At 36.7% G+C, this 22,456-nt stretch overlaps 1 protein-coding gene across 1 annotated transcript in view; it reads right to left on the minus strand.

Annotated features, from left to right (window-relative positions):
• PARD3B (par-3 family cell polarity regulator beta) overlaps positions 1 to 22,456 on the minus strand; it is a 1,353,776-nt gene that overhangs the window by 602,002 nt on the left and 729,318 nt on the right. Inside the window, exon 5 of the mRNA XM_043998182.1 lies at positions 5,493 to 5,581. Within this exon, the coding sequence (XP_043854117.1) occupies positions 5,493 to 5,581 (89 nt within the window). The remainder of the gene's footprint in view (positions 1 to 5,492; positions 5,582 to 22,456) is intronic.

Here is a 22,456-nt window from a genome sequence, read left to right on the forward strand (position 1 = left end):
ATATGGGGGACTTTGAAAGACAAAATGACTTTGAGACAGTAATTAATCATTTGGACAAAATTTACTTAGATTTTTGAAAAAGCCTTTGACAAGATTCCACATTAATGGCTTAGAAAGAAAAGCAAAAGTGATACTTACTAGAATAATGGAGAGGGATAAAGAACTAGGTTATAGACAGGAAACAAAGGGTATGAATGAAGAGGAATTTCTCTGAATGTAATGAAAATGGGGCCCCCAGGCATGATGCTGACACAAGTCAGGATCGACTATTTGAGCAATAGTTGCATAATTTTTAATAAATTCATTGTGTTCTCTGATATAATCCTGCATTCCTTCACATCTATATTAGTACAAGCTTTGTTCTATGCCTAGAATGAACTTTTTCCATATCTACCAATGGAAAATTTCTTTTCCTTTAAGGGTCAACTTAATGATATCTTTTTCCGTGGAGTTTTCCTTAATCCACCTTGAGGAAAGTGGTCTTCCTTCGCCTTTATCTTAATATATGTTATTTAGTATACTACGCTATGTTAATATGTTATTATATATATATGTATGAAAAATATATACACACACACTAATTATTTATGTGTCTCCTCTCCTCACACCTCCGTGAGCTGACCCAGCTCCTCATAAACAGGGACTATGTCATTTTTCCTTTTTAAATTCTTATACACACAGTGCCTGTCACAATTCCTTTCTCTCAGAAGCCACATGTGTTTGCTGAATTGAACCACATTTTTATTTATTTGGAAGTGAGATTATAGAACGAAGCTCCCATATCTGAAATCTATAAAGTCAAAGGGTTTATAATTACGGTGAATTTGAATTTGAACCCTAAACAAACTATGGCAATCCCTTGAAATTTGAGAGATAGTGGAAAGTAGTACTTTAGACAAAAAGTAGTAAATTTAGGAGATTTTATCAATCTTAGTAGTGACACAAGCTGAAAACTCTAATAAGTTTAAGAAGGGTTTTTAAAAATTTCAATGGGAGCCATAATGGATTATTATTATTGTTGTTGTTGTTGTTGTTGTTGTTGTTGTTGTTGTTGTTATTTTGTAGGCAATGGGGGTTAAGTGACTTGCCCAGGGTCACACAGCTAGTAAATGTCAAGTGTCTGAGGCCGGATTTGAACTCAGGTCCTCCTGAATCCAGGGCTGGTGCTTTAACCACTGCGCCATCTAGCTGCACCCCCATAATGAATTATTAATGGAAGTTAGTGTATATCTATCCTTATCCTTCTCTTGTTTTATCATGCTTTCCTATAAAATGGCCCCAGGTACCACTGTCTGAACCAAAAATACTGGGCTCAATGTGGATTATTGTATAAAATGATGGCTATAGATTAACAATGTCTTTCAATTACTTACTAGTTTTTTTTTTTCTTAGTACAGATGAATAAGAGTTGGCTGGTCTAGCTGAATACATCAAGTAATCCAAATCATAGATGAACAGCATTGGCCAAAATCTTTTAAGTCTATGAATTGTGGTAAAAATTATTGGAGTTTAGCTGACTCATTTGGGAGGGGCCACACCTGGCCCACCCTGAAGTTAGTATGCTACTGAGCTCAGAAGGAGAAATCTTTCCATAGGCAGTTTTTGAAGGACCTCCCCTTTTGGGGGAGGATGATCGAACGGTCCCTGAGAGGAAGCTAAGTAGCTTCCTGAAGGCTGGTGTTGCTTTTCTCCGCTCCTCTCCCTTTCCGGTGGTGCAAGCAACTGCAGACATCCCAGGTGTGGTGAGTGAACAAATTCCTTTGAATTAGCTTAATTGGAAACAAGCTGGGGATTGTATAGACTTAGGTTAGAGCTAGGAGAATTTATCTGTATTTCTTTTTCCTTACTTCCTTATCTTTGATTTTTATTAATTTTACCTTTGTTGTTTGGTTAATTCCCAAGTAATAAAATCTGATCCTTTTTTGGAAAAGAAGCTGTAAGGCTCCTTTCTTATTGGCCTGGGAGAAATATCTAAAAGGGCAGTTTGGAGGGGAGGGAGCTTTGAACCTAGAGGTCCCTCAATATTTCTGCGAGTCACCAAATTAACTCTCCATATATTAAATTTGGCCCTCATAGAATTGAAGTGAATAGTTGTTCACATTATTAGCTTTTGGGGAACTAGGTCTGTCTTGGTGTTCTCTTAGAATTCCTGAAATTCCATTTCTAGTAGATACCCAGACATATTAATTATTTGCAAATTATCTAATATAAATTCTTCATCTGGGTAAGCTTAAGAATGGGGTGGAGGCATTGGATATAATTATCTTTCCTATCAAACCAACATTTGCTTTCTCAGCATTGCTAAATTGTTTTTTTTGAGGCATTCTTTGATTTTTCTGTATTTATTTTTTTATTTTTTAGGTAATAAACATTTTTATTTATAGTTTTCAGTTCCAATTTTTATCCCTCTTTTTATCCCTCTCCTCCCCTCCCTGAGGCAGTAAGCAATTAGATATGGGTTATAGATGTACAATTATGCAAAAATTACCATGTTAGTAATTTTATACAAGAAAACTTGAATAAAAGAAAAAATGAAAGAGTGAAAAATAGCATGCTTCAGTCTGTATCCATCAATATCAGTTCTTTCTTTGAAGGCAGATAACATATTTCATCAATTGTCCTTTGGGATTTTCTTGGATCATTGTATTGTTGAGAATAATGAAGTCATTCACAGTTCTTCATCAAATAATATTGCTGTCTCTGTATACAATGTTCTCTTGGTTCTGCTCACTTCCCTATACATCAGTTCATACAAGTCTTTCCAGGGCTTTCTGAAATCATCCTGCTTGTCATTTCTTGTTTGTTTGTTTGGGTTTTTTTTAGTGCGGCAATTGGGGTTAAGTGACTTGCCCAGGGTCACACAGCTAGTAAGTATTAAGTGTCTGAGGCCGGATATGAACTCAGGTACTCCTGACTCCAGGGCCAGTGCTCTATCCACTGTGCCATCTAGCTGCCCCTCTGCTTGTTATTTCTTATGGCACAATAATATTCCATTACCATCATGTACCATACCTTGTTTAGTCATTTCCCAATTGATGGGTATTCCTTTAATTTCCAATTCTTAGCCAACACAAAAAGAGCTGCTATAAATATTTTTTGTACAAATAGGTCTTTATGTTTTGGGGGATGTCTTTGGGTTATAAAACTAGCAGTGGTATTGCTGGATCAAAGGGTATACACAGTTCTATAGTCCTTTGGGCATAGTTCCAAACTGCTCTCCAGAATGATTGGATCTTTTCACAACTCCACCAATAGTTGATTAGCATTCTCAGCTCTCCTAAAAACAATTTAAAACTATAATATGCCTATGCTAAGTGATCCCAAATATTCCTCTTTTGGGGTAAAAGCATAAAAAAATGTAAAGGCTTTTAAATCCAGTTTTAAAAAAAGAAAACTTCTGGGGGCAGCTAGGTGGCACAGTGGATAGAGCACCGGCCTTGGAGTCAGGAGTACCTGAGTTCAAATCTGGCCTCAGACACTTAACACTTAACTAGCTGTGTGACCCTGGGCAAGTCACTTAACCCCCAATTGCCTCACTAAAAAAGAAAGAAAGAGAGAGAGAGAGAGAGAGAGAGAGAGAGAGAGAGAGAGGAAGGAAGGAAGGAAGAAAAAAAAAAGAAAAAATATGAACAATTTCAATGAAAATCCATTTTATGAAGGTCCCATGGTACTAAACAATGAATAATATGAGGAGGTCAGAGATATTGATGCTGACAGGGAAGATGTGAGCTCATCAAGAAAACTTGGATCAGAAGCATGAGAAGGCAGGACAAGTAATAAAGAAGGAGCCCAGAGAAGCCAGAGCTAGGGTAATTTGCTGAAAGAGGAAACGGGGTGGGGGGGTGGGGGTGGGGGGCAGCTTGGTGGTACAGATAAAGCACTGGCCCTGGATTCAGGAGGACCTGAGTTCAAATCTGGCCTCAGACACTTGACACTTACTAGCTGTGTGACCCTGGGCAAGTCACTTAACCCTCATTGCCCTGTTAAAAAAAAAAAAGAGGAAACAGGGGTACCAAACCTGGGTGCCAGGTCAAGAGAGTATGAGCCCAGGTATGTCCTCTGGCCTCAGGTGAGAAGTGACATTCTCCTGGAGAGAGCCTAACTCATATAGGAAAAGGTGCTGCTGCTCTTGTAGAGGATGGTCATGCTCCCCCAAGAGAAGATCTCAATGTCAGTTCTATTAGTCTTGTTGAAGACATTTTTCTCAAAGGCCTTCTGCCCCTTTGTGGAGGAGAATGTATCCTAATAGTACTTGGCCAGAAGCAGATGTCCACCATCATCCAGGATTTAAATCACTTTAAGAGTGTAAAGAGATGGCTCCTGGAACTGAAGCCCTCAGCTGCTGACATTGTTTCACTTAGGGGCCTCTCTCTTTAACAAAATTATAACCCTTTACCCTTCAACTCCAGTTATCCATATTTCTTTAGTGAGGGGGTGATGAGTGCTAATAAGTTAGCATGCAAAGACTTGAGAAGATCACAGGTAAGGAAAAAGATAGAAAATCTTTTATTTTTTAATTACCAGCATTGTTTGTCCCCATTAAATAGGTAGGGACAGAGATCAAGATTAAATACTTTAAGAGAATAAGGGGAGAACAGTCTAAGGAAGGGAGCTAGACATGGAAAGATGGAAAGGTAAGCACAGCTAAAGTAAGGACAATAATAAGGAAACCTCTACATAGTTAAGTTTAAAAATTTTCTTTTTTTTTGGAATGTTCATAAGGATAAAAGAATATATGAAATGAAACACATGCCTCAGAAAGCCTCTAATCCTAAGAAATGGTTTAAGAGTCATTCTTTATTCTTCTTGGGATCGAATCAAAGTATGTTAAAAGTGATTTATAAGAATTGGACACTGTGAAAGGACATCTAACTTTACCTAGGAGTTTATACACTCTATATATTCAGTCACTCTAAATAATAACATTCTTTAAATATTTATGCAAATACTGATCATTAACAGGTATGATGTTGGCAAATATGCTGATTCTGATGAATTATATTTTGTGGGAAAAACATAAAAGAGGGTTTTTTAAAAATGTTTTTCTTCTCTCTCGGTATTCAATGTCCAATGTCTGGGGTAAAGCCTTGTTGGCTGGTCTCTGATATCATAAACCAGGTACATCCATTTGCCTGGAGAAAATTACTAGGAATAGTGCCTATAACCTGTGAAACAGACTCTAAAGGGCTAGCCTTGTAAATTCAAATTTGTAATCTTATGGTGAACATCATCACAATAGAAAAATTTAGAAGGTGTTACCAAACTTTCAGAAGGATTACATTAAGAATAATAGGTATAAGGTAAAAGACTCACATTTATAATCAATTCTATAAATCTTTCAAAAAAATGATTTTACAGTGTTAGTATAAAGAAAGGGGGAAAAACTATTAATGAAAACATGGTGATGCTTTCAAAAGAGCATTTCAGATTCTGAGAAAGAACTGTACAGACATGTTTATGAAACTGAAAAACACACTGCTGATTAGAAGTACCTGCATGTGTGTTGAGCTTTTTGTGATGTCAGCAGTTCTGGCTGTCCACTACTCATGACTTCACCATCTTCCAAACTCTGCGGTGAACCCTGTAACAAAAGATGTAGGTAAATACAGACATTCCACATAGGTTTTGAAATCAGAATAGAATGTTCGACTGCTGCAGATGCCCTTGTGGTTTTGTTCTCTGTTGGTCAGATTTGCTCATCTCTGGGAAGACTTGGAAACAGGTGTTAATCATTTCAGTTCTTGCTGTGTTCTTTTCTTTCTTATTTGGTTTCTGAAATGCCCTCATGGACTTTTTACATGCAACACAATGTTAAGAGAGTTGGAAATGATAATTTACCTTTTTGCTCATCATCTACAGACTTTTTGATGGATTTTTTTTCCATATGAGCAAGGAAAAAGAAGTACCAAGGGAAGACACCATTGACAGCCAGTGATGTATTGGCTTTAATGTACTGTACTTCACCGCAGCCCTCATGGCAGTAATATAAACAGAGCAAAATCCATAAAAAACATCTTGCCTTGAGAGGTCACTTCTGTCAAGAATGTAACAGGAATATAGCTGAAAGACATAAATCTACAGCTGTCATTCTGCCAGGGAGAATTCGATTTAGAATGTGATCTTCACCAGACCAAACCGAAAGCCAACCATTTAATTTCTAAAATGGCAAAACTCTCTTCCAATGTAGAAGTGAATTGCTTTGAGATGATTGGTGGGTGAGGTTGTCACACTTCTAGAACAGCAATGGAAAGAAGTGGTCTAGCAACAGTGCCCTTTTTGGTGATTCTAATTCACATAAGATTAATTTCTTAGTTCACTACCAAGATCATGCTTGGGCACTTCCAGTGGATATCACTCCAGTGATCCACAGTTTCTCAGGAGAAGGAGGTTAATGGCAAGAGACAGACAGATTTCTTGAGCTATGGATTCTGGCCACAGAATGATGAATCTTTTTTTCCATATGGATGGTCACTTTTTAGTACTGTACTATGAATACAGATCGAGAAATCCCTGGGGAGTGCTGAGATTCTCTTTTAATAAGACAAGGATGTAATGGATTTTAGTTTTAAAAAGAAAACATAATATAATACAATCTTACTTCATGTGAAACTTAAGACCTAAGAAATCTACGTTAACTCCTTTAAGAAAACAAACAAGGCACTAAGTACTATATTAACCTAAGTTATTTGTTTAAGTGAACCACACATCCACCAGATTAACTTTCTGTTTTTGACAAGGTAGCAAAATGGCACATGGAAGTTATTGGTTTAGTAAGTTCCTTATATATCCAAGTTGTTATGCAAACAAGGATGAAGAGAGATAGGAATATGATGGGAGATTTATAACTAGAAGGGACCTGAAAGATGATCTTATTAAATCTCCATATTTTAAAGATAAGGAAACCAAGGCTTAGACATGGCAAACTTGTCCAAATAGTTGACTGGTTCAGGACTTTAACCTGGGCCCTCGAACTCCTAAAACCAACTTTCCGCTGTACCATATTGCATATTAATTAACACTTAAACAAAACAAAATAATAGTTTGAGGGCAACATCATCTAGGAATGCAAATGTTTTGAAGTAGAAATGTGAGCATGTTTATGAATTCAATATGAGACATGCTAGATTTTGGAAAGAAGGGAATAGTGGGGAAGGGGTGAAAATCTGAGAGAAATGCATATTTCTGTAAGGAAAAATCAAAATTAAATAATGTTTATTAAATGTTGTGTCGAGAATGAGCACTAATAAATCATATGGGGATATAAAAAGTTTAGATATGACAGCATTTATGTCTCTCTAGGAGGGAGATACACAAGGTGGGTCAAAAGTCAAGATGTTTTAAAAACTTTTTGAAAATTTATTTTTCTTTATATTTTAGCATTTGTGAAATTTGATTTTTCACAGGTAATGTAAATTTATTTCCTATATGTACTGTATAGGATACTATGGTATTGTAAACTAAAAACAAAAAAAATAAAGGATTTATTAAATATTGAAATCCCTTTGTGACTTTTGGCCCAGCCTGTACAAGTATTTGACTGTAGCAATACTATTATTACATGATAAGCACATCAAAATGGTGGTACACAAAGTAATTGCTAATTCCTGACAAAGCAGAGGTGGGGACATCAGGGAAAGCTTCATGGAGGAGGTGGCATGAATTGGACTTTAAAGGATGGGTAGAAATATACTAGGTATAAAAGTACTAACAAGTCATATTGCTATATGGATTTTATAATATTATTTCTACAACAACCTTGTGAGATAAGTAGAAAATGTTGAAGCCAGGATGAGAAAAGTCTTAAAATTCTGAGTCCAAAGCTCTTTATATTATTCTACATTGTGCAGAGGTAAAGCAATTAAAAAATCATTCCTGGAGCCTCAGACTCTAGAATATGAACTTCATGTCCACTTACCAACAATGGAGGTTAAAGGTTAAATGTTTGGTAACACGATCCAACATTTGGGTCAGCTACATGGCACTGTGGATAGAATGTTAGACCCAGAGTAGGGAAGACCTGAGTTCAAATCTTGCCTTAGACAATAGTTATGTGACCTTGGACAAGTTACTCAATTCCTGTCTGCCTCAGTTTCCTCATCTATAAAAAGGGAGTAATAACTGCATCTATCTCCCAGGACTGCTGTGAAGATCAAACGAAATGACCAACTTTAAGGTACTCGATAGTGCCTAGCTATTATTATTAGCTATGATTATTTGGGTAAGCAAACATTTCCTTGGAGTAAAGGTAGATTCATCCTCATTAGTATTGTGAAAGAATGCCTTAGCCAACATTTGGAAGGTTTGGGGTTTAGAGTAACTTGAACCCTGTTGCAGCATGCTACAGGATTCCAACTTCATTTTAGGCATTTATTTATGACTCTGTCTCTAAACCAAAATGTCTTAAATATAAAGTCAATTCTTGTTTATTGACTCAAATGAGGAGGGATATGGGAACACAGTCAAATAGATAAGCCAAAAATGGTAGATAATTAAAAAATCATTTTTACTTAGCCTTGGGAAATGTTTTTGTGCTTATGCATGATTATGGGAATTCCCAGGACATCAAAGAGAATAATGAAACCTGTTATATAAAGGCCTAACTCTTCATATTAGTCTCAGAAATGCATAAGTTGTCAGGGTTGGGAGGGACCGTAAACCTTTTCTACTCTAATCATATATATATATATATATATATATATATATATATATATATGTATGTATGTATATGTATATGTATATGTATATGTATGTGTGTGTGTATATATATGTATATATGTGTATATATATGTATATATATAAAAGAACCCAAGTCCTAGAGAGATTAAATGTCAAAACAGCAAATCATAGACTTTCCTTATTTTATACTAGGAATGACCCAAGATGTTTCTAAAACTGACCAAGTATAGCTCACTAGTATCATTAAGGTTTCTAGTTCACACTTTCCTCTTCAAGGAAGATAATTCACTTGCTAGTTCACACCAAGGCTCTCTTTCCTCTCTTCTGCCTCTAACCTGAAGAGGAGCAAAGATCTTATTTATGTCAACAAAATACTTAATTAAGCCAAGTAGGTGGCAGTATTAATTAGAACCTGAAAGCAAGATTGGCCCAGCTGAAGTGTGAATAATCTGTTCAAATGCAGATAATCTATTCCAAGATAATTCAGAGTCGACTACAAGTTGTAAGAAATCATATCAGTCAGTATGTGGGTACCAAGAATGAAACATAAACAAATACTTTAATGGAAGAATATTGTTCAATTTCTTATTTAGATTCAGTTCCTCAGCAGAATATTATTTTTTTAAAGTATCCCAAATTTATATTCAATCCCTCTGTAGAAGAACATTATTATAAAAAGTACCCTGAAGCAACTGTATTCTAGTAGCTGCCTCCAAATGGGTAAAAACTGCATTATACTATTTCAGCTAATAGATATTTCTCAGCTACCTAGCAATAGCATGTACTCACTATCTGTAAACTCTTGAGCAAGTCACTTAGCCTTTTAGAATTTTTCGGGTGTGTGTGCGGGGGGGGGGGGGGGGGGGGGGGGCGGCGTAAAATAAGGAAATTGGACTAGATGACCTCTGAGTCAAATATTTCCCTGGAGTAAAGGTGGACTCCTCCTCATTAGTGCTGTGTAAGAATGTACTAGGCAATAATTTGAAGGTATGTGGTTTAGAATAACTTGACTCCTTCTGGAACATTCTGCAAAACCCCAATCTTCATTAAAGACATTTATTTTTGGCTATGTTTCTATACAACAATGTACTGAATATAAATCAGAGCTATATTAAGGATAAATGTATTAAATAAAATGGGAGGCCCCTCCCACTTCTCTATCTCATATTCTTTCTTTTCTTTATAGACAGTGCTCATCTTCTCTGAGCTTCTTGTTCACAGGTGAGCAAGACCACAACTATCTTTGCATATTGGATAATAATAATAAAAAACAAGACAAAGCAAAACAAATCCAGGTTGATTTTAACATTGTTGTGTAAATGACTTTCAGGTTTTTGCATGTCAGCTATTGAGTGTGGATAGGCACTATCTAATCTCTCTTCCAAGAATCAGAGGAAATAACCGAAAGACCATAATGCAAAAGTACTTGAGTCTTTATTTCAATAAATTACATGGGGAAAGGAATAGTCACAGATTTAAAAATGAAGTTTTTTTTTATACTCGGCATGCTTATGTAATTTGAAGAAGATCTGTAGAAACATGTCTTTTAAATTAGGAAGTACAGATGGGAAAAAGAATGTTAATTTAGCCAAACTTGAGACAGACACTGAGCGTTATGGAATGGACTATAAGCTCTGGATTTGGAAAATGTTATTTCTTTCACTTGAATGCCTTAAATTCATTTCCAGAAAGTGTAATGTCTCTATAACATCTACATTTAAATTTAATAAAAAAATAGACATTAGGGTTGCTATGCTTTGTACCTGCTCAGGAATACAGAGAAGTGATAAGTTTCATCAAATATACAGCTCTTTTCAAATATACTGAATCTCTTCAGTCCTGCCAGGAAAAGTTCAATAGGAGGGTCTACCTTGCCAACTAGGCAAGAATGTTTGTGTCTCTCCTCCTTTATTGGAGAAGGTAATGTATCCTACGTGGCTCTTACAACAGACAAGTTTAATTACCACGTTTTTTAAAAAGTGAACATTTTTAGCAACACTTTCAGGATCACGGGAGCATTTTCTGACAGCCAGAATGAGTTGGATTTAAACATCAACACACTATATTTAGCTTTAAAATCAACACTTACATAAATATTCCCAAACCAATTAGCAGCAGCTGGAAAGTAAAGGTGTTTACATTTAGTTAGCGCCACAGCTAACAACTAGAAGTGTTCATGGGCTGCAGAACAAAGACAGAGCCCAGGATGCTCTGGGGGATGGGAGTGTAGGCATTGTGTTAGCCTTTGTAACTTGTCCTTGGTAGAGTCACAGATTTCATATAAGGAAATGTATTTATTGAAGCATTCCAAGTCATACTTCTGCAAAAAAGATACTTTCTATTTTTAAAAAAAATATCTACAATGGTAGGGTGGGGGAAGGATTTCTTGACCTCTTAAATTCCCTTGGCCACACCCACCTATTCAAGGGAATGAAAAACAAGGAGATTAATTTTGACAGCTTTTCTTTGTTTTTGTTTTTGTTTTTGATTTTTCAGATGAGAACTAAAAACAAAAATTAAAAAACCCTTAACTCCCTTCTCTTTCCAAACACAGAGTGGCCAGAGTCTTCAAATAATATTTTCTCTTTATAAATAAATGAAAGTCTGTGGGCTTGATGTTCTTTCTTGATGAGCTTCAACCAGGTTTGAAGCCACCTGCCCACTAAAATTGATTTATGCTAAAAAAAATTCTGGAGTCTTTTAAAAATGATTTTCATTTTGGATGATTAGTCTTGTGTTCATTCTGAAATTATATGTGAATTAAAGTATGGGAGTTATGAAAAATACCAGTATATTACATGCTTGGCAAGTGCACATAATAATTATAATGAGAAGTTATTCCTAGGCATAATTTTGGAATACTTGTTTCACTTTCTGAGGGTAAGAGTAGCATACCTTTGGATAAAAAAGGGCAAACCCAATTACAACTGATGAGTACACTTAACATGTTTACATGCATATTGGTGGCTCAAGCAAATCTGTGTGCATACAAAATAGAAACTCAATTACCAGTCTGAAATTTTGCTTATAAATTTCCATAGAGGTAGTTATGGTATAGTAGCAGGAATACTGGGTTTGTAGTCTTCTAAGTTCAAATCTTGGTTCTGACTTTGTATTCTTGGGTTAGCTTTGTTCTAATAGGTTGTTCATTAACTCTCAGTTTCCTCATCAGTAAAGTGGGAATAATATCTGCCCAGAAGGCTTCACAAAACTATGAATAGCAAATAAGATGCTATATGTTAAAATGCTTTGTAAATACTAAAGAACTACAGAGGGGGCAGTTAGGTGGCAGTAGATAAAGCACTGGTCCTGGATTCAGAAGGTCCTGAGTTAAAATTTGGCCTCAGACACTTGACACTAGCTGTGTGACCCTGTGGAAGTCACTTAACCCTCATTGCCCTGCAAAAACAAAACAAAAAAAAAATAAAACAAAAAAAGCCCCTACAGAAATGTTTAATTCTGCCATAAATTCTACCCTTTACTCTTGGACATTAATCCATAATGGGACATCTCCTATCCAATCTTCTTAGCAGCTATTCCTAGGATGAAAGTCATATTTTAAAATGTAAACATTAGACTTCAGAAAAATTACTACAGTACACTGCCTCATAACCTTACCTATATAGTTCAGAAATTAGTATACAAAAGAATGTAACCACTAGAACTTGGATAACTACTAGAATGTAAGCTACATGGAGGTAGACAGAGATTTTCTAAACTTTCTTCATATATATATGAATGCAAGCAATGGAGTAGACACAATAAATATTTTGATGACCAAATGTATATCTTCCAATCCATTTTGAATATTCTACCTTTATTGCAATACAAATGATACTTTTTAATGATATAGTACCCCTCCTTCAAATACTTCAAAACATATCACACACATAACTATAACAGCTGTAAGGTATAGAGAAGAGCTGGGTATCAGCCCAATTTTATGAAGAGGGAAAATCTACTTATGTAGATTTTCAAATGTGCAAGCTAATCAATTATACAACCAGGAAGGGGCAAGGGGCAGTCAACATATTTGAGAAGGCAAGCAGCTTTGTGGGGTTCAATACTTACCCCTCTACCAACGGACAAAATCGAGTCATGCTAAAAAAATTCTGGAGTCTTTTAAAAAATGATTTTCATTTTGAATGATTAGTCTTATGTTCATTCTGAAATGTGTGCCAGGAGATTTCTTTTTCAAAATTTTATTTTAATTTTAAAGTTTTTTCTCATTGCATGTAGAAATAGTTTTCGACATTTGTTTTTATAAGATTTCTAATTTCAAATTTTTCTCCCTCCCTCCCCTTCCCCCACCCCAAGACAGCAAGCAATCTGATATAGGTTATATATGTACAATCACACTAAACACATCTCCACATTAGCCATGCTGAGAAAGAATCAGAGCAAAAGGGAAAAACCTCAAAAAAGGAAAACAACAAAAAAGTAGAAATAGTATGGTTCAATCTGCATCTAGATTCCCCAGTTCTTTTTTTTTTTTTTAGATTTGGAGAGCATTTTCCCTCATGAGTCCTTTGGAACTATCTTGGACCACTGTATTTCTGAGAAGAATTGATATCATGTAACTATCATATAACTATATATGTAACTATATAACTATATATAACTATAACTATATATATATATATAACTCTCTCTCTATATAAAAAAAACTATCATAGTTGATCAACACACAATGTTGTTGATACTGTGTATAATGTTCTCCTGGTTCTGATCATCTCACTCAGCATCAGTTCATGTGAGTCCTTCCAGATTTCTTTGAAATCCACTTGCTCATCATTTCTTCACACTGATTTTTTTTTTAAAACTGTGTTCTAAATTTTCTTCCTCCCTCCCTCCTCAACCCTACCTATGGAATCAAGCAATTCAATATGTCATACATGTGCAGCTATGCCAAGAATCTTCACATTAGTCAAGTTGCGAAAGAAAATATACAGAATAACTTTAGAAAGAGGAACTGACAAATAAAATTATACTTCAATCTGTATTCAAATATCATCAGTTCTTCCTCTGTTTATGGTTTGCATTTTTCACACATCCTTCTGATATCATCCTGCTTATCATTTCTTTCACAGTTACTATTGCTGACTGTATTACCCTCCATCCTATTCCCTCCCCTTGATATTTACTCGATTTTCTATCTTCTTTTACCTTATCCCTCCTCAAAAGTGTTTTGCTGGGGCAGCTAGGTGGCACAGTGGATACAGCACCGGCCCTGGATTCAGGAGGACCTGAGTTCAAATCTGGCCTCAGACATTTAACACTTACTAGCTGTGTGACCCTGGGCAAGTCACTTAACCCCAACTGCCTCACCAAAAATTAAAAAAATAATTTAAAAAAAGTGTTTTGATTTTTACTGCCTCCTCCCCCAATCTGCCCTCCCTTGCTTCAGGTCTCCCCCACTTTCCCCCTTCCCCTCCCACTTTACTTCAGGGCAAAATATATTACTATACCCACTTGAGTGTTTATGTTATTTCCTCTTTGAACCAATTCTAATGAAAGTAAGGCTTACTCACTCCCCCACTCCTTCCCCATTTTCTCCTCCACTCCATAAGCTTTTTCTTGTTTCTTTTATGTGAGCTTTTTACACCCTTCCACCTCTCCCTTTTCCTTTCTTCCAGTGCATTTTGCTTACCCCTTAACTTTATTTTTAAGATGTCATCATGGGGGGGACAGCTAGGTGGCTCAGTGGATAGAGCACTGGCCCTGGAGTCAGGAGTACCTGAGTTCAAATCCAGCCTCAGACACTTAACACTTAGTGGCTGTGTGACCTTGGGCAAGTCACTTAACCCCAATTGACTCACTTTAAAAAAAAAAAAGATGTCATCATGGGTCTGCTAGGTGATACCGTGGACAAAGCACCAGCCCTGGATCCAGGAGGCCCTGAGCCCAAATCCAGCCCCAGACATAAGCCACCCCATCCTGCCTGCCGCACAAAAAACATAGAAAAATGCTTTACAGATATCATTCCTTCATATTCAATTCACACCTGTGCCTTGTGTCTATGTATATTCCTTTCAGCTGCCCTAATACTGAGAGAGTTCTTGTGAGTTGGAAGTATTATCTTCTCAAGTAAGAATGTAAACTGTTTAACCTTTAATGTCCCTCATGATTTCTTTTTCATGTTTACATTTTTATGCTTCTTTAGGGTCTTGTATTTGAAAGTCAAGTTTTCTATTCAGTTCAAGTCTTTTCATCACAATTGCCTGAAAGTCCTCTTTTTCATTAAAGTCTCATTTTCCCTCCTGAAACATTATAGTCACTTTTGCTGGGTAGGTTATTTTAGGTTGTAGTCTCAGTTCCTTTGCCCTCTAGAATATCATATTCCATGCCCTCCGGTCCTTTAATGTAGAAGCTGCTAAATCCTGTGTTATCCTGACTGTGACTCCATAGTATTTGAATTCCTTTTTTCTAGCTGCTTGTAATATTTTCACCTTGACCTTGGATCTCTGGAATGTGGCTATAACATTCCTGGAAGTTTTCCTTCTGGGATCTCTTTCTGGAGGTAATTGGTGAATTCTTTTAATTTCTATTTTACCCTCTGCATCTAGAATATCAGGGCAACTTTCCCTTACAATTTCTTGAAAGATGATGTTTAGGCTCCTATTTTGGTCATGGTTTTCAGGTAGACCAATGATTTTTTATTTCTCCAGGATCTATTTGCCATGTCAGCTGTTTTTCCAAGGAATATTTCATATTGTCCTCTATTTTTTTCATTCATTTGGATTTGCTTTACTGTGTCTTGGTTTCTCATAAAGTCATTAGCTTCCATTTGTTCAATCCTAATTCTTAGGCAATTATTTTCATCAGACAACTTTTTTATCTCTTTTTCCATTTGATTTTTCAAACTGTTGAATTTTTCTCATGACTCTCCTATATCGCTCTCATTTCTCTTTCCATTCTTTCCTCCTTCTCTCTAAATCTTCTGTCTCTCCTACTTTCTTTTAAAAGTCGCTTTTGAGTGCTTCCAAGGCCTGAGACCAATTCATATTTTTCTTGGAAGCTTTGGATGTTGGAGCTTTGGCTTTGTTATTATCTTCTTCTGAGGGTGTATTCTGGTCTACCCCTCCCCCAAAGAAGCTCTCTATCATCCACTGTTTTCTTTGCTGACTCATCTCAACCTGGAAGGAGATGTCTGATTGAAATCTGATTCTCTATGGTTGGAAGCTTGGCAGGCCTGTGCCCCTCCCCCACTGGGCCACCACCACTCGATTAGGCCCACTGGTTCAGAACCAGGGTGCTTCACCCCAACTTGAGCAGAGACTACAGTCATTTCACCCTGGCCAACCGCCAAACCCCCTCACTGGTCCACAAGATGAACCTCAGAAGAGACTACTGGTACTGAAGACTCAGAGGTATCTTTTCCTGTGTGGGTCCAGGATGCTAGCTGAGCTCCTCTTTCATCCTGATCAACAAGTGATCTTAATTGCCGTTTCTGCCTGGAAAATAGTCTTGTTCTGTTCTTATGTGAGTTAGGCTACTTTGGGGGTTTTTATGGCATTATTTGGGAGTGAGTGGACGGATTTGTTGGGAGCTAGGGGGAGTCATAGCCTCTCCTCTGCCATCTTGGCTCAACCCTGTGCCAGGAGATTTATGCCTCTTCTCCCACCCTCCATTGACCTTTGTGTCTTCAAGTGGAGTTAACTTACCCCAACAGTAGGAGACACCACAGCCAGTAGGGTAGAAAAGTGAAAGGAAAGGTCATGGTGGAGAGGGACTGAACTGTTAAACTGCTTTGGTCACATGTGTTCTTTGCAGGTGTTCCTCAACTTCAGTATACTCTAAGTTTTTGTCTATTCTACCCACAAATAAGGGGCAGCTAGCTGGCACAGTAAACACAGTGCTGGGCCTGGAGTCAGAGAGATTCATATTCCTGAGTTAAAATCTGGCCTCATTTGCTTACTCGCTGTGTGACCCTGTGTAAGTCACTTCACCCTGTCTGCCTCAGCTCCTCCTCTGTAAAACGAGCTGGAGAATGAAACAGCAAACCATTGTACTATCTTTGCCAAGAAAACCCCAAATGGGGTCTGGAAGAGTTGTACATGACTAATAGACTAAATTAACAAACAAAAGCCCATGGATAGGTGTGTATTGGTTGTAGTTTCCCTTTGGTTTATGGGAAGAATGTTTTGTGCTTATTGTATTTATGATACCATTTTAGTCAATGTCTTTACTTTGAGTTAATTATTTCTACTGATTGATTATTAAAGATAAGCTTACTGATGGAAGGAGGGGTGTTGGTTCATGAGCCATAGTTTTAGGAATGAGAACTTCAGAATAAACTCTGTACTTGAAATTAGTAGCTGTTCTCTGGAGAACCCAAGCTGCAATTCAAAAGTATGAATATGAGGGAACGTTGGTTAGGAGGGACAGTTAGGCCCCAGAAGGGAGTACTACAGGAACACTTTGTTGATACAAGGATGAACTTATAGTTATCACAACCAAATAAACTATAATGAATTCACTCTGTTACAATTTGCAAACAAGATGAAAATCAAACAAAATTAAGGTGACTTCTTACTTTAAGAAAAAAAAATTGGAAAATGAATCCTTTAGGGGATCATTACATTTCTCATGATTGGTGATATTCCCAAATGCAAGAAAATTAATCAATTTATTTTTAAAAATTTAAATAATACTTTTCAATTGTCAGGAACACTTTTTTTTGGTAAAAGGTGAGGCACATTTAATTATCTACTCTCTTTGGTTATTTTTCCCACTCAAAAAATTAATATAGATAATCTAGGGATGACTATGCCAAACTGTATCCATGTTGGGTTTCCATCTATCCATATTGAAATATGGTAGGGAAGATAAATTAAGATTTTTAAAAAACTTACTCCACTGGCTGTCATGTGTTGTTTTCTTAACTTGAAAAATTTGCAAGGTGTCTCTGACTAAACATGATACTAAGAAGTCAAAACACAGCTGGGAATTTTTTTAAAAAATCACAAAACGTTTCTTGTATGTGGACCAGACACAATGATAAACCTCATTTAGGTACCAAAAAATGAAAACCACTATTGATTTTAAGATCAGCATTTCATTTGCTCAGTTAGTCTTTCAGCATAGGCAAATCACTATTCCCATTTCTACAAAAATACATGGAATGAAAGATTGCTTTTAAAATGCCCGCCTCTATGGAAGTTCATCCATTCACCAAGAAAATACCGGCTCCTCTTCTTAAAAAACCTCTTGTGTTCTTTCTCATTACCAGTCACCAAAGTTCAAGTACAGTTAAAAAGACCAATAGAAAATTAAATGCATTTTTGTCTAAAAACAACTTATTTGTAAGGTTGTAAGAGACCAAAAGCTCTTTCCAATTGCCCTAACATCAATTTGTAGATACTTTATTACCCTTAGAGTTTTAAAAAAAACTCCTTCAATTTCAATTTATCTTTTTCCTACCCTAGTTCTTCCATATCATTACTCTGCTTCAAAATTGAATACTCTTGCGAAGTAGCATCCAGTGCCTATGAAGATGGACCAAATGCTATTCATTTTCCAAATGATGAAAAGGGTTAAGAACAAAACTGCTTTCACCTAATAGATGTTCTCTTCTGCTAAGAGTCTGGTCTGGATCATGCTTCCACCATAAAATATGATCAAAGGTATTTTTAACATCTGCTTCTCTTTCATTTAATCTAGCTGTTTAAATGCTGTCATTCTCTTAACTATTTAGAATGTAGCTCTGTTGACATGGACAGTTTCATGGAGCAAGAACTGTTTTTGTAACTACAAATCATTTTCCTAAGACAGGTAAGTAAAAAAAAAAGAATGGAGGGAGTGGGGAAAATATAACCAATATACAAGTTTATGTCCCATCTTTCTTTTAGGTTTGCTGGCTGAAAAATATTTCAGTTAAATTCTACTGTAGTAAATCTATTATGTGCATTTTTGGCAAAGTAATAAAAATTCCAGGCTTGGTTAAATAAGGAGATAGTTAAAAGGACCAAATTCTCCATGGGCAACTTTTAATTTGCTTGAGAAATTTTGCACATGTAGTCACAATTGACTACTTGTTCTCATTCAGAACCTCACACAAATCTTGAAACTTCTGGACAAGTTCACAGTTACAGAAAGATATCCTAAGTACACAGAGTGAAGTCTAGTGGAATCTATTTGAGATTTTAAAAGACAAAAAAGTCACATGCTTTGAGAAAGATTCTAAAATCATGGCACAAGAAACTATCTTTGTGATGAGGAAAGTGAATACTTGTAGGTTTTTTTTTTTTTCCGCATGACTGCCTTTCTTATTTCTTACATAATTCACTCTGTTCTCATCTATTATATTCTCCCTTATTTCTCTCCTTTGGCTTCCATATATCTTTCTCCACAATCATTTTACCATTCAATCTGTCATCCTTACATTCCTCTTTGCTATATCCTTCTTGGGAGTTTCAAAAATTGATTCCCTGTTTTGTACTAGAAGAAATACTGAAAATAAGCACATTTTGAAAGGGCTTGCCTACCCAAGCAGAACAAGATTCACTTGATACAATCCCTACCATGACATGTAGAGACTGTATAACGACAGGATGCTATCCAAACAGCTATCCGGGGGAGAGGGGAATGGAAAGACGGCACTTTCAAAGAAGGGTACAATAAGTGTTAATGATACATGAAAGCATAACTTCAAATAACGGAGTGAACTTCCAGGAAACAAGAGAACTGCAAATAAAAAAGGGGCTGGATCTTTGAGCAAAGACGTAAAAGGTAAGAAGCCGAAGAGTAACATTAGCTATCCTTAGTATAACAAGTAACTAGGGTTCAGGATAACCAAGAATGGAGGAATCTTTATATTGTAGTTTTAATAGCCTCTAATGGGTGATTTTTCTAGAATATATTTGTCAGTGTCATAGTTAGAGAGGAATGTTGGAAAGAAAAGCAATTTCAAAATGAGTCCAAATAGCAAAATGCATTGGAAGATAATGATATTTAAAGGTGGTCACTAAGACTGGTTGAATTGCTTGAGGTTCTATACTAAGGACAGAGAGAGAGAGACAGAGAGAGAGAGACTGGGTCAGCAATGACAACGTGGAGTCACTCCACATGCCTTGGCAATCATTACTAGCTAGGTGCTCTTGGTGGATTGTACTGGGAGTGCAGACCACCCATAGGCCTGAAGTTGATAGGTAAACACTATAAAGGCAGGACTTCTAGCAGGGCAGGTCTATTTATCAGCAAACTTTGGGGAACTAGCACATGCTCATTCAATTCAAGGGTGGCACTAAAAGAATGAGGAGGTGAATCTCATTCATTGCTGTTCCCTGTCACTGGAATTCTGGCAGCCTCAACTCACTGAAATTAACCACTGAGTGTGGGCTCTGCATGTAGTGGAATTTATCTGACATGATCCTAAGTAGCCTTTCTCTTGTAGACAGAGGTAAATGACTGTTCTTTCCTTCATTATGAGTGTTGTATAACTTGGTCAAGAACAGGGACCAACTTGGAACAGAGCTCTTGCCTATTTCATTCTCCAGTGAACTGGGTCTTTTGGGGGGAAGTCTGCTGGTTCATTTACACTGTTAGAAGTGTGAGAGACATTTGGTGTTAAGGGTATCTTGTGTTAGCAGGTGGGTGATGAAGTGATGTGGTTCAGCTCACAGTCTCATCTGAGCAAGAACAATGTGAGGCCCCACTCTTACTTATGAAAAGCCTTCCAGACTATGGCAACAGGTCTCCAAAACTCTAGCCATGTGAAGTCCAATACACATACACACACACACACACACACACACACACACACTTCTAATTTGACATATAATTGATGACTACAAGGCCAGTTCAATATGAAATAGACTTGGGCATTAATCAATACAGTGAGATCAGCTCACCCAGAGTGGTAGGAGTATGTGCACACAGAGGCAACAAGAATAACTGATGAATATTCAGGAAAGTGGTCCATCATTCCAAAGGAATTCTATAAAACCTTAAAACTGCTTAGCCCCTAGAATCTGTGAGCCAGCAGGTGGTTGGGCTTTGACTGAATGACCTCCCTCCTGGAAGTGGTTACACACAGTTTTATTTCCTGAGACTGAACAGAGAGGGGACTCAGCAATTGGAAATACAGCAGATGTGCACTCTATGTCACTTGTATGTTATTAATAAAAGCATTAATTAGATTAAGGTGGGTGTAGCTAGTTCTTTTTTCTAGAAGAACTTAGACAGGCAGTTAACTAGTGAGAGCAAAAAATGTTAAATTAGATTATCTTTAAAGTATGTTATGATATAATGATGTCTTAGGTGATGGGAAATGTCATTCTTAATGCTCCAGAAAATAAGGGGCACTATAGAGAGGGGATAACAAATGTATAATCCCTGTCTCCAGTACTTTAACTCCCAATAGGTGTTTTACCTCCAAGAAATTTCTAATTCATATCGTACATATGAATTACATATCTTACAGCCCCCACCCCTTCTTTGGTCAGAAAAGTCGGGATCACCTATTTTATTTTATTTTATTTATTTTTGTGGTGGGGCAATGAGAGTTAAGTGACTTGCCCAGGGTCACACAGCTAGTGTCAAGTGTCTGAAGCTAGATTTGAACTCAGGTCCTCCTGAATCCAGGGCCAATGCTTTATCCACTGCACTACCTAGCTGCCCCCAGGATCACCGATTTTAAAACAATTGTAGGATTACAGATTTAGAGTTGAAAAGGATCTTAGAGGTCATCTAGTTAATTCAATCCCCTCATTTTACAGATGAAGAAGTTGAAAACCTCAAAAGTAATTTAATTTACCCAAGTCTACAATTTAGGAGTGGCAAGGTGAGATTTGAACTCTGGTCCTCTGATCGCGCAGTCCAAATTCTTTCCCTAGTATCAAATATCACCCAATTGTCAAACCCATACATATGTGGGAACCAAATGAACTGACTGTACTTTGAAACACTATCTTTTTTGCTGTGTAAAATTTCTTACCAGATAGTCAGGTTACTTGTTTCCAGGTGATTAAATTCAAGAACAATGATACAATCAACTTATCTAAACAAAACATTCCCATAACTGATGGTGAAACTTATCAATCTCCCTCTTCTCAGTGGAGAAGTGCAGCTTTACAGATGTGGAATGCAACATTTCTGTTTAAAAGTTTTTCTTTGAGAGAATTTATGGGGCTTTTTGGGTTAAAGCAAAATGAATGTGTCATAAAAACAAAAGTCAACAATAAAACTTTGAAACACAAGAAACACAAATATATCCACAGAGTTCTTATTTCTGTTATGAATTTTACTCATAATACTTCCATGCCCCAACTCTTTTCATTTTGATCCCTCTCAGGAATGAAGCTAGAGGCTATTCTTTCTGATTTCTAAACTCTTTATCTTAAAGCCAAAATAATAAAAAAAAAGTATTGGCCACCAGCAAATTTGGCAATAATTTGGTTTGTGGGGGGCAGGTTGCTTTGGCTGCTTATATGGTATGTTTGTGTAGACAATCTCTTAAAAATTAGATGACTATTTCCCTATCATGAACATTCCATGGCCTTCAAACTTCGATAGCCTTATAGCCACATCCAGTATTCCACAAATTCCTTCTCCTCGTTGTTGAAGCTGTCTAGGACAATGATGAGTTTTAGAACCATAAAAATTCTGGCAACCTGAATCTGAAGAAAATCATGCTCATATGTAATTGACCCCAGGATCATTCTTGGGTACTGGTCTGCCAATGTTCATGTCCTTTGACTTGTCCTGCTACTTTTCATCAAAGTGACCCAATGAAACCTAGCCTTTTTTTTCTTTTGGTGGTGCAGTGAGGGTTAAGTGA

The sequence above is a fragment of the Dromiciops gliroides genome, chromosome 3, assembly GCF_019393635.1.
Source record: "Dromiciops gliroides isolate mDroGli1 chromosome 3, mDroGli1.pri, whole genome shotgun sequence".
Classification (NCBI taxonomy): domain Eukaryota; kingdom Metazoa; phylum Chordata; class Mammalia; order Microbiotheria; family Microbiotheriidae; genus Dromiciops; species Dromiciops gliroides.